The sequence below is a fragment of the Eptesicus fuscus genome, chromosome 1 (assembly GCF_027574615.1).
Source record: "Eptesicus fuscus isolate TK198812 chromosome 1, DD_ASM_mEF_20220401, whole genome shotgun sequence".
Lineage (NCBI taxonomy): Eukaryota > Metazoa > Chordata > Mammalia > Chiroptera > Vespertilionidae > Eptesicus > Eptesicus fuscus.
In genome coordinates this window covers 48,038,782-48,052,413 of record NC_072473.1, presented here as the reverse complement: position 1 = coordinate 48,052,413, position 13,632 = coordinate 48,038,782, and the positions used below count along the sequence as shown (strand labels likewise).

At 40.5% G+C, this 13,632-nt stretch overlaps 1 protein-coding gene across 3 annotated transcripts in view; it reads right to left on the bottom strand.

Annotated features, from left to right (window-relative positions):
* The window catches only part of AR (androgen receptor), a 317,783-nt gene that overhangs the window by 77,666 nt on the left and 226,485 nt on the right, over window positions 1-13,632 (bottom strand). For all 3 annotated transcript variants that reach the window (XM_008159771.3, XM_054716086.1, XM_054716053.1), the window contains exon 2: window positions 9,992-10,143. In XM_008159771.3, coding sequence (XP_008157993.2) covers window positions 9,992-10,143 — 152 coding nt within the window. The remainder of the gene's footprint in view (window positions 1-9,991; window positions 10,144-13,632) is intronic.

Genomic DNA, 13,632 nt, shown 5'->3' with positions numbered 1-13,632 from the left:
GGTAGCAATAGGAAATTAAGTAAGAGAAATTGAGTCCCAAGGGGAACAATAAACCTTGTGAGATAGAACTGGAAAATTATGTCTGGCTTCTTACAGAGCCCCCGTATCCCCAGCCCCACAGTTTTACATGTTTCATTCTGACTTGTGAGGCCTATTTTTTCCATATAGAATTTACAGTTTTGCAATAGATCTTGCAGTCTTCACCTCAGCAAGTATACCTGAGTATCTGGAAGCCACAGCACTCAAAGCATGCCATTAAGTCAACCAACAGATAAATGTAGCCACCTTACCCCCTTCAATACCTCAAATGAGTCTGCAATTCTAAAAAATCTTCCAGATGGAAGGGGGTTAGTGGGCTGGGTAAAAAAAGGGAAGGGGTTAAGAAGTACAAATTGGCAGTTACAAAATAGTCTTAGGGATGTCTATTAAATGTGTCTTAGGTAGAGCACAGAGAATATAGTCAACTAGAGGCCCGGTGCATGAAATCTGTGCACGGGGCAAGGGGTCCCCTCAGCCCAGCCTGCACCCTATACAATCTGGGACCCCTTGGGGGATGTCTGACTGCCAGTTTAGGCCCGATCCTGGGGATTGGGCCTAAACTGGCAGTCGGACATTCCTCTCACAATCTGGGACCACTGGCTCCTAACTGCTCACCTGCCTGCCTGCCTGATTGCCCCTAACTGCACCCCCTGTTGGCCTGGTCACCCCCAACTGCCCTCCTGCCGGCATGGGCATGCCTAACTGCCCCCCCTGCCAGCCTGGTAGCCCCTTACTGCCCCCCTACCAGCCTGGTAGCCCCTTACTGCCCCCCTGCCAGCCTGGTTAACCCCAACTGGCCCCCCCGCTGGCCTGGTCACCCCTAACTGCCCCCCACCAGCCTGGTCACCCCTTACTGCCCCCATTCCAACCTGGTTGCCCCTTACTGTTCCCCTCTGCTGGCCTGGTTGCCCCTTACTGCCCCCCTGCCGGCCTGGTCAACCCCAACTGCTCCCCCTGTGGGCCTTGTCACCCCACTCAGCCTGCTGCTCAGTCTTTTGGTCACCCCTCACTAACTTCCCTGCTGGCCTGGTCGCCCCAAGCAGCCTGTTTGGTAGTCCATTTGGTTGCAATGGTCACTTAGGCTTTTATATCTATAGATAGTATTGCAATAACTATCTACAGTGCCAGTGTTACAGCAGTTGTTGATAAGAAGAGAGCAAGGGAAGTCAGACATTGTTACGCATGATCAGCTGGGAGCATGAGCCTGTTTTCTTCACTGGGAAATTATTGCTTCACACCGCCACCCCATTTCCTGCAGATCACTGGGGTAAGGGATAGAACAAAAGGGGTAAGAACATGTGAAATAGAAGTCAAAATGGTGCAGGGGGAGATACTTGACCATAGGGGACTGTCAGTTTAACCAGGGAAAAAGATCATTGGCACGGGAGAGCGTGGGAAGATGCTAGGGCCTAGCATTTAGAACAAGGCCTTTCATAGAATAGCTGCTGAATGCTTGTTCAACTTAGATGAATTAGTTCCCTTCTTGTTCTCTTAGTCTTCTATGCCTTGGTTTCTTCATTGTAAACTAAGGGAAGTAAAAGTATATACTACCTCATTGAGTTGTTGTGAAGACTATGTAAGTACTTAGTGCCTAACACATAGTAAATATTCAGCAAATATTGGCTGCTATGATTATCATCATTATTATTGTTTGTTGCTGTTGTTGATAAGGCTCCCAGAGCTGCTGATGGTGACAGACCCCTCAAATTGTGCCTTGGTCAGGGTTCTTCTTGAATATGGGTAAGGGAGCTGTTTGTAAATTTTTCTCTCTCTGGTCCCATATACTGTTTCTGTTTCACTTAGATACTCTATAGAGTGTTATAACTATAGCTGACCTTGGAGGCCATGCCCATCAAATGTGCAGCTCCCAGAGGTCAGGGCCTGCTCATATTTATCTCTGGGCCTACACAAGGCCTGACATAGTACATACTTATTGAAAAAATGAATGAGTGAAAGCTACTCATTTCCACCCCTTCTTCCCTGCCACTGGACTATGAGAATACACATACCTACAGTCTGGAGTTCCCTCTAACTAGGAGACAGGGCATAGGGATCTCTGTGTTGCCCAACTCTGTGGTGCCTATCATCCTTCTAGACAACTCCTTTTAGCTCTTTGTACTTTAGAATGAGCATATCTGCAAGGCTAAAAAAATATTATGTTCTGAATTATCTCTGAAATATGTCATCTGTCTGAAAATAATTGCTACCAAATTATCCATGTAAATAGCAACAGGTAGAATATTTAATTTACACTAGTATTTCTACAGTGAAATCATGGGATCCCTGGAACCACGCTGTAATTTGATATGGTCTAATTTTTCATTTGTGTCAACTGTGTCAGATTTACTATACAAGGAAATTTCTAGTTGCCTTATCTCATGTTATCCTTATAAGTTGTCTGTGGGGGTGAGGGGTTGTCATCACTATCCCATTTTATAGGTGAGAAAACTAAAGCTCAGGGAGGAGGTGTCATTTTACCAAAGTCACATAGTTAACAAATGTTGGAATCAAATCAAGTATTTTACCGCTATTTCAATAGGGGTTCTGGGTAGAGAGCACTTTATTATTTGTATAGGGCTCAGTAGGTATGTAAAGAATCATTCCACATCTCAACACCCCTTCCTTTTGTTTCCTATATCTAATCTGTTCCCTTGGAATCATAATCTGAACCTAAACTTGTTGGCTACTCCTCATCAATTTGCAAATTGACAAAGAAAACACTTTCCAAGTGTCATTAACTACAGAGGATTTTTGAAGTCATAGAGGCTACACAGGTCAGGTGGCAGAAGAGGCCCTGCAGTAGAGTGGGAAGTAGGAGGTCTTTAGTCATAAACATCACAAATGAAGAGCCAACATTTTTTATATTCTGAAGCTGAGCAAAGATAAGGAACCTCAAGGACTAGATACTGATTGGCAGGTGCTAACTCTCCTCTCCACATAGGGTTTTGGACAAGATCTGAAGATGATTTGGGTAGCAGTTAGAAATAAGCAGTATGTTACATGCTAGTTTTTGATTGGCTGGTTTTTTAAAAGGTTTAAAATTGAGGAGAAGATGGGGGTGAAGGGATATGAAGCCAATCTATGGGAAGCAGAATGAGTTTTGTTATATCACCAGAATTTAATTTTAAACACAGTAGCATCACATGTCATACCAAGGCCTGTTTTTTTAAAGAATGGCCTCATCCCCCCAAAAAAATCAAATAAAACAAAAACACTACAACCAAATCACATTCCTCCAAGGGGTCTAATGCACTAAGACTGTAGGAGACAGCACTACAGATAAAAGATAATCTGGCTTGGGTTTAAAAAATAGCCATCTGGCTTCAGGAAAAGAAGCCTCAAAACTTTATTTACACAGGTGCTGGCTCAGGTTTCTATTGAATCTGGCCATAACATCCTTTAAGACACGCCTCTGGTTGGACAAGGGAAACCAAAGGCTGAAGAACGTGTAGGATAATTTATGACCTTTGTTAGCTTTTCTCCTGGCCAGTGGCTGTGGACCTGAATTTACCAGAGAGGTCAGAAGATACACAGAGAGCTTTGAAACCTTAAATTACAAAGCCTAGAATTCAGGCACCGTAATGAATCCATTCTTGCTGGGATGTCTGGAAATGTTACTCATAGTGCCCTAGGAGCCAGAGGAAAGAGAAACAGATTGCCTTTGATATATTCTTATACAAATTATATTGGCACTTCTGATCACTAATTAAATAACACTGTATGGAATTGTTTGTCTGGGAACTTTACACCAAACCAAGGCATTCTTTAACCAGGGGACGGCCACAAATATCTCCTACCTTTCCTTTCTGCATACGTAGAGGACTCCAGAACTGTTTGTGTGCCAATGATCAAGGAACCAAATGTTACTGGGCACCAGGAGCTGTGTTATACATAATTTAGTTCTTACAATAGCCCTGTGAGCTCACAGAAGCATAGGAAAGTTAAGTGATTTGCTCAAGGTCACATATCTATTAAGTCTTGAAGCTAAGGATTGAACTCAGGTCTTTCTATTCCCCAAGGCTGATGTATATAAAGTGAACCACTAGCCAATGGACACATATGGGGTATGTAAAGTTTTAGAGATTTATTATTAAAGATTTAGATTGTTACAGATTTATTGCTAAAATCTTCAAGATCATTTAATCCAATCATTTTACTATTCAGATGGAGATTTTGAGGTTCAGATAGGGAACAAGACATACTTAAGGCCACATGGTAAACCAATGGTAGAACTAGAGCCCAATTTGGTGTTTTTGCACTGTATCTTGTTCTACTACCTATAAAGTAGCCTGCTTCCAAAATCCCAGAGAATAGAGTTAGAACAATAACATATAATTCAGCATGGAGGGAAGGAAGACACAAAAGCTTTTAAAGAAGGCACGTCAAAGGACCTGCTGCATCTGATGATGTTCCTCTTAACCACATCTGGACTCCACAATGTTCTCCAAATAAGCCTCCTGCTTTCATACAGCCCTGTTTTTGGCAGATCCATAACTCAGATGGCCACCTGAGCCTTACTTTTATGGGGCAGGGTTTTTCTACAACACTGTATTAGAGTTTCCAAAGCCCTTCCTCTTTACCATGTGGAGTATACATGACATCCATCAAAACTCATTTGTATATATTTCATAGTTTTCCACATGCTTACACTACTAAAGACTATAAAATATGTGAAAATTTTCAACTTCTCCTCTGTCTTTTTCAAGGGGGAGTGATCTACTAAACATGGAACACTGTTATCATATAAAAGTATTCTCTTCTAGCACTCCTAGATGTGCTTGTTTTCCTCCTGTTTATTAAAAGAATGCATAGGACATAGAAGCCACCAGACCAGGCATTCTGGGAAAGAAAGACATAAAAAATTTGACTGGCCAACTCAGAAGAATGTTTAAAATCAGATAATTTAGAAAGTTACTAAACACCAGGAGACAAGAAGGAATGAATTTTATTCTGCAGCTTTGCAAGAACAGGAGCAACCATCTAAAGCAGGAGTTAACAAATTACAGTCCACAAGCCAAATCCAGTGTGCTGCATGTTATTTTGCAGCTCGGGGACTGTGAATGATATTTTAGAAAACATAAAAAAGAAAATAGTGTTTAATGGCATGTAAAAATTAATTGAAATTCAAATTTTAGGGCCTATAAAGTTTTATTGGAATATAGCCACTCCTATGAGTTTACATATGTCTAAGGTTGCTTTCACACTTTCACAAAGGCAGAGTTGAGTAGTGGAGTCAAAGACCATATGGCCCATAAAGCTATAAATATACAGAGGTGGGCAAAAGTAGGTTTACAATAGTGAGTATACGAAACACAGAGTTTGTTCTTGTATTATTATTTATTATTTATTTGTATTACAACTTTTGCCCACTCCTGCATTTACTACCTGGCTCCTTACAGAAAAGATTTTACAACCCCTGATCTAAAGTCTGGCTGGCTATGACATTTAAGAAAACCAGAAACAGATAAAAGATAAGAGGAGCTTTGTGAGAAGATCTCTTGGATTTGTGCAATCAAAATCAGTCAACCCCTTGGCCAAAGATACCTGATTAAGGTTCTGTTGAAGCTGCAAGTAGATCTTCCTTGCATAGTTAACTTGCCTCTGGGAAAAGTTACCCAAAAAGTTAGAGAGTGAAGAGAACACTGAAGTGCACAAAAATTCTGTGCAAGATTCCAAACAAGAAGTAACATTCTATTCCACATGAGTTGAGGTGGGAAAGAGTGGATTTAAAGGACAGAAAGAGTTCAATGAGGGTTCACTTACATTTCTTCCCTCACAAAAACCTGGGACAAGAGAGAGAATCAAAGCCATACTTACATAAAATTTGCCAAGGATACTAAATTGGGACATATTGTAAACATCAGTGAGGATGGTGTAATTCTTTGAGTTCCTGAATGTAAACTACAGTTTCAATTTATGATGTGTACCAAACAGTACTCAAAGTGTACAAAACAAATGGATGTACAATCTTCAAAGTTTTACTAGAAAATGTTTGAAAATAGTAAATTCTTGTGAACATAATGCACACGATGAATTAATTAACTCTCTTTGAAATATGATGAGGTAGTGATGGGGATTCATATCCGGATTTTCCAGATGAGAAAATGGAAGTTACCCAGCCATGGTCACAATGCCAGGGGAAGATAAAATTCTGAGTTATGAGTTTTAACACAATCTATCCACAGTGCACTCTCTCAGATGACTCTACCCCTATAGAAAGATTGATTTTTAAGAGAATGGGAACTAGGATTTGCCATATCATATATGAGGATAACAAAATCAAAAGTACACACAGGTACAAATACACATGTGTTTGCTTAAATAATTGAGATGATGTTTGTAATTTGTAGAATTGTCACAAATTTTAAGCTGGAAGAACATTTAAAATACCTAGTTTAAGTTTTTTATTTTATAGATAAGGAAAACTGAGGTCCAAAGGGGGAAATTTCATATATAGGCCACAAAACTGAAGCCCCTTTGAGTCCTTACCCCTGCATAGAGACATAACTCTCCTTAGACTGCCTGTCTTTTTAGATAGCATCCAATATGCTTTCCCCTTTCACCTCCTTGCTTATCCCACCCACTCTACCAGCTAGCTGATTCTCCTCATGACTGTTTCTAATTCACAAATTATCCCCTCAAGTGCCTGAGTGTATGCACCCATACACACATGCACACACACATGCATGCATGCATGCACACATACACACAAATACTTTCACTCTTTTGATAAGTTTCCGTCAATCAGATTTTAGTGATTTTACCCCAAGGCCTAGTACCATTATCTTTTACCTCATCTAAAGTAAAGTGATGTTCAGATCTAAAGTAATGTTCAGATCCTTCCCTGACTAGCCTCACCCTCACCCCAAACTCCCAGTATTACTAACAATGAGAAAATGTGACACACTCTCCTCTTCTTTTGCCTCAACAGGAAAATCTGGCTATATTACAATTGACTCTGGGTGAAGCCTTGCACCAATGATAACATTAAACCCTCATGCTTTATGAACTACCAAATCTAGAAATGGACTTCTGTCTGATGTGCCAGACTTTTAAGTCTTGTACCTGTGCCCAGTCCAGAGATTTCTGAAACCATGAAAAAAGTGGTAATCAACACCATGAATACACAGTCTGAGTTAACTGACAATGACAAAAAAGTGAGGAAGAGAAAGATTTCTGCTTCTACTCTCTCCAGTACAGGTAGAATTCAAAGTTGGAACAAGGCAGATTCAGAATCACCTGAGAAAGGACATCTGGACAATAAAGATGCATTGTAATAAAGGAGAAAAAACAAACAAACCAATAAATGTTCTCTGAGGGTAAGAAGACAGCCCCCTGCCTTCAAATAGAGATAATGATGACAGTAAACTCCAGCCACCAAACTTTACAGATGGGAGGAGATTGAAAACACCAATAATTTTTTCTTTGTTTTGTGTATATATATATTTTTTTAATATTTTATTGATTTTTTACAGATAGGAAGGAAGAGGGATAGAGAGTTAGAAACATCGATGGGAGAGAAACATCGATCAGCTGCCTCTTGCACACCCCCTACTGGGGATGTGCCCGCAACCAAGGTACATGCCCTTGACCGGAATCGAACCTGGGACCCTTCAGTCCGCAGGCCGACGCTCTATCCACTGAGCCAAACCGGTTTCGGCTGTTTTGTGTATATTTTTAAAACCACCTTATCCTGTCCCTCAAAGGGCTCAGAGCTGGAACCTGGGGTCCACATCTAAACAGGAGGCTTCATAGTTTCACAAGGAATCCATTGATTATTTTTTTTATATTTCAAACAGTTAAGAGCATTTTGGCCCCATGAACTCATAATGTCTCATTTTCTCAAAGAAAATATAACCAGGTTTCCCTAACTTAAGTGATTCTAGGGTCTGGAACATTTGTCACCTTGCTGGATTTCCAAGTGTTCTGTAAGTTGAATGATTGCCCTTCCCCATTCTCTTCCTTATTCTCAAATACATCAAATATATGTCATAGCAGAGTTTGTCCCAGGCAGCCTTGCCAGCTGCTCGTTTGCCTGTCTCCCTCCTTTGGTCCTAACTTCTGCAGAAAGCTCCCATGTGGAATATGTTATGACAGCAAAATCTTCCCTTTCACAGTATGTTTACTTCCTCTGTTTTCCACAACAGCAATATCATGACCCAGATTTGTAAAACCCAGAGGCAGCATCAATTACAATCTAATCTATCTATTGAATTTGCTTGTTTGCTTGCTTACTTGAACTTTTTTGCCATCTGATATGACTGCTATTACTGTGGTGGCTGGCTTACTGACACACAAGCTATAGACAGGTACTCAGCTTCATTCTTTGCTCTATAGGCAGGATGTAATGGATGACAAGGTATGGAGAAGAGGCAGGCACTCACTGGGGTAGGTAGAGTCATCTCAAGCCTTTGAAGCTGCTTCTCACTTCCTTTTTACACCAATCCAAGGCCTTCCTTCTGTAAGTACTCTTAAGAAAAGAAGGCACTGCTTTCTGTGTCTCTTTCCAAACTATATAGGCCTAGATACTGGGGCCCTAGACCTTATACTAGCCCAGCATAAGCAGTAGCACTGGGCCACTCAGGAGTATGGGTGAAATATGCAGCATATTTTCAGTAATACTAAATGCTACCTATCTCCTTGTTGCTTTAGGGACTGCAAAAAATAGTAACAGTGGTCCATTTAATAGGTATCCCTGTCACCTGGCCAAAATGATAGAAATACAATCATCATTCCAACTGGCTATCAGTGGGGAGGCCAGTTAAAGGACACACATCTGTTACCTCTTTCTAGATGCCAAGAACTCTCTGGTGCCTCTGGTGGGTGTCATCACATTCCCGGTGAAAGGTGTGGCTTTACATAGCTCCACTTTCAAAACTATCTACAGGGTTTGTAGCCTTTACATAAGGAAAGACTGTCTGTCTGTTTGGGTTCTGACATGGAACTCAACATTTTTAGGCCCAGTGACAGGGGGGGAAGTCTCAGAAGAAAGTACTTCCTTGACAGAAAGTGGGGGAAGGAGTAGATACTGGTGTTTAGCAACTGAGTCTGTTCCCTGAGTAGAGTGTCTCTATTTACAGGCTGTTCATCACTGTTTCTTTGAGAAGGAAGCCATTAGATGGATGGGGGAGTAAAGAGAATAAATGGCTTAGGCCCAAGTTGACTGAGAAAGAAGGAGGCACTAGCATATATAAAGGGTCTGGAAATGGGAGTTCCCTCTATAGGATGTAGACTGAGCACCTCTGGGAGCTGAGCAGACATGAATTGTTCTAAGCTAAATAAGATTAATGAGCCAGGTCTTCAGTCCATATAGCCAAATAAAATATGCGACTTAGCTTGGGACTCTGCACCAATGGACAACCTTGAGAGCAGGTCTCTGGAGAGGCGAATAAAAGTATTTCACCACTTTGGTTCCTTCTCTACTTGGGAACTATTAATGCAAAGGAACATCAAGAAGGCAGCAGCAGGAGGGAGCAGGTGCATAGACTGATGGTCTGCTTAACAGTGAGAACACTTTCTTTCTGGGGCTGAGGCCAAGGAGACTTTACTAAGGAACAATCTTGTATTCATAACAAAGTACAGGCTGGGGACTCAGAGTATCTCTACTTCTAAATTCTCTAATAAGGACAAATTTTCCCTCACTAGGCAGCAGAGTGGAACACAAACAGGGAGGAAATGAAATATTTTCAAATCATTATTTTTTCTTTCATTTCTAGGACCCGCTAAGCTCCAAGCACCACCTGGGACCACCTTCATTGCCTACATTGCCTGTACTACCAACACTGTTGAAGCCAGCAGGCCAAATTAGAAAACTTGCTTCTTAAATACTTTGAGGACCCTGCCAGTGATGTTGTCCCTGAGATGATAAAATCCTGGGCCCTGGAAAATTAGTGCCTCTCTCTAGAAGATAAAGGAGAAAGAAAAATAGAAGTGGGCGTGCAAGACCTTTTACCTTCAGCAGCTCTTTTAAAGAAGACTTTACAGCTTCCACAAGTGAGAGCTCCATAATGACAACCAGAAGCTTCATCCCCACAGATCAAGCAGGTCTTCTGGGGTGGAAAGTAATAATCGATGGGCAGAACATGTTCCCTGGCAGTCTCCAAACTGGAAAGACACAAGAGAAATAATGAAATACACGTCAGTAGTTGGCAGAAATATGAGGGTAGAAGTCTGAGATCTTGAAGAGTGAACTACATGTGTACATTATTATCATTCATTGCTTAATACAGTCAGTGTGGAGCTTACTTTTTCTGGGAATACTTCTAGAGATAATATTTGCAGGGTTTCCTGTCACATGGACAGAGCTTTTATGGATCCTGTTAAGGAGTTAGACAACTTCTCTTGGATCAGCAATCTTATGGGCTGTCTACATGAGGGAAGGATGAAGGCAGAAATCTGAGGTTAAGGTATCTAACTTACGATGATGGTCAGGCAATAATTTCAGAGCAAATAAATGGTATGAAGCCAATCCTATGACCTTACCTTATCCAAGGGTAGACCTATGGCTAAACCAGACTAAACATCAAAGCAGTCTGATGTCCTTGTCCTAGTCTCTCAGCTCCATTCTCATCTGCAAATAAGAATAATATCACCCATACTACTGAGCTACTGTTGTGAATGATAATATAAATTAAGCAAAAAGATAAAATGCCCTTGAAATGAATACACAGTGAGGTATCATAAGTAGTTTTATCATAGCAGTCTTCTTTGGACCTTTTCCCCACTCCCTCAGTTTCCTTAGGAGTCTCTATATCACATGGATATGCCCCCAAACCCATTCTACCAAGTAAAGCAGCAGAATCCCTATTCATGAAGCTATCGTTGAGAAATGATGGACAGTGATTCTCGAAATCTCTTAGGTTACCATCTCAACACTTGGCCATTACAATACTCATGGGTTCCTTTGACTAGGATGGAGCTTCAGTGGTCACCTAGTGTAACTGCCAAGAATACCCATCTCTGAGTCCTAGGTAGATGTAAAGAAGTGGGCCAGAAATCCAGTACTAAAACTTAATGGAATGGGTAATTCTTAGTCTCCCATAATAATTAATTCAAGTTTAAACAAACTTAACATAGGTCCTACTACCCAAAGGTCATTTTTTTCTCTCCTACACATTGAAAAAAATTTAAGTGACCTCTTGGGTTAATCTGCCTCAGGCAGACAATTTCCCATATTCTCATCTACAGGAATACAGCTATTATTTTTCAGGAGCACTTCTTCCTTACTAAGGAAGGAAGGTAAGTCCTAATGGCAGCCTGTTGCCATGTGGGGGTGATTTCAACAACACAAAACAACTCTGTGAGAGTTTTTTCTCCTTATATCAGATGAAGAAATTCAGACTCAGAGAGGAGAAGCCCAGAATATTTGATACCAAAGCTTGGACTAGCTGATTTCAAATCCAACACAGTTTCCATTATCCTGTTGTTTTCTTGCTACTCACCTTCACTTTCAAACCATGGTTCTTTGCTAATCACGCTCAGCACAGTCATAATTTTTTAAAAAATATATTTTATTGATTTTTTTACAGAGAGGAAGAGAGAGGGATAGAGAGTTAGAATCATCGATCAGCTGCCTCCTGCACAACCCCCACTGGGGATGTACCCAAAACCAAGGTACATGCCCTTGACTGGAATCGAACCTGGGACCTTTCAGTCTGCAGGCCGACGCTCTATCCACTGAGCCAAACCGGTTTCGGCAATCATCATAATTTTTTTTAAAGTATTAAAGGATTTCCTCCCTTCAACCTACCAATGTGCAGCCCTGGCAGGGCAAGAGCAAAGAAAGCTTTCACTCAGGCTATACTTGACAAGCATTTTATCTCTAAGACATAAATATTAGCCTTTATTCAAGTCCCAAGTACAACAAAATGCACTCCAAAAGTTCTGAGGATATGCAAATCCAGGAGCTGACTATGGTGGCCTGTCTTTTCTACGCATAAGCCTTCCTTTTCTTATCTTAGCTGGAAAGCCAGCAGGAATCTGTCCACCAAACCAAGACAAACAAGGTGACAAAATCCACAGGGAAAGTTTCACTTTCCATATAAAATGAGCCTAATGCTAAGAATGTTTTCCTTTGGCTAAAAATGTCATCTTTTTGAGTAAAAATTGTGTCCCCCATCCTCATTCATAAAACAAGGGGGGAAAGCAGAATTTTTTTTCTCCTCGCCTCCTCCTCCTCCTCCTCCTCCTCCTCCTCCTCCTCCTCCTCCTCTTCTTTCCCTCCTTCTTCTTTTTGGAAGTGTTTTTACCTTCTTACCACTTTTTTGACTTCTGTAGCTAATACATACAATTCAAATAAAATCAGAAGGCCATGCATTTAAGTGCTCTATGTGTTAGGCCATTTAATATAATAATCCCATTTAATCATCCCACCAACTCTGTATCTTCCCTATATTGTAGGACAGGAAACTTATGCTCAGAAAAATTAAGTGAACTTGTGGATTTGTAACCAATAACTAACCATGTTATGAGATTGGAGGTTGAAATTAGACAGACTGAATCAATTCAACTCATAGAGCTTAGCCCTATGGACTAGGTACAGGGCTAGGTGCTAGAAATATAGCATTGATTAATATATTATCTTTGCCTCTAAACAACTTACTGTCTTGTAGAAAATAAAGATAGGAAGCAAGGAACAAAAATAACATAGTAGATGATATAATAAAGCAGAGTACAGATTGCTACAGATGAGAAATCACCTCAAAGACAGGAATGTTTTTTGAAAGGCATAAAAGTCTATATGGGTAAATGGAATGATGATGATAGTGACATCATTATCAATTATTAGTATAAAATTGCAAAAAATATATTTTAAGAAAGCAAAATAAATATTAGATAAACAAAATGGAAACCTACATAAAGTAAATAAAAGGTATTTTTGGAAAGAGTCTTTAGGATGAAAATATAAATTTTCATCCATACTAAAATTTAAAATATAGTTCAATTCCAACTGGCATGGCTCAGTGGTTGAGTATTAACCTATAATCCAGGAGGGCATGGTTTGATTCCTGGTCAGGGCACATGACTGGGTGGTAGGCTCGATCCCCAGTGTGGGGCATGTAAGAGGCATCAGATCAGTGATTCTCTCTCACCATTGATGTTTCTATCTCTCTCTCCCTCTCCCTTCCTCTCTGAAATCAATGAAATATATTTTTAAAAAATACAGTTCAAATTGTTTAAAATAATCTAATAAATCTAATTTGTAATCAATGGTTAAAGACTTAAGAAAGTCATCAACATATTTAGATATTCGTTTAATGAAATGCATCCTGCACAAAAATAACGATAAAGGGGGAGAAAGAGGAGCTGAAATAATGAAGACAATTTTAAAGCTCAAGTTTTCCTAACTACAACCTACTTTGACCAGAGATCTGTGATACTTCCTGACCTCACCAGATCAATTTATGCCTAACTCCCCCTTCCTCTCTCTGTCAAAATATTTTAGACAGCACTCCCACTGACCCTGGCCTAGTGTGGACAGACAGCACATTGCAGTTCTGACTCATGGGCTGACCTTTGGGCATTGGAAATGAAAATCCCAAGTACAGTTCCTCTCCCAGGTTTATATCCTAAAGCAGGAATAGGAAACCTTTT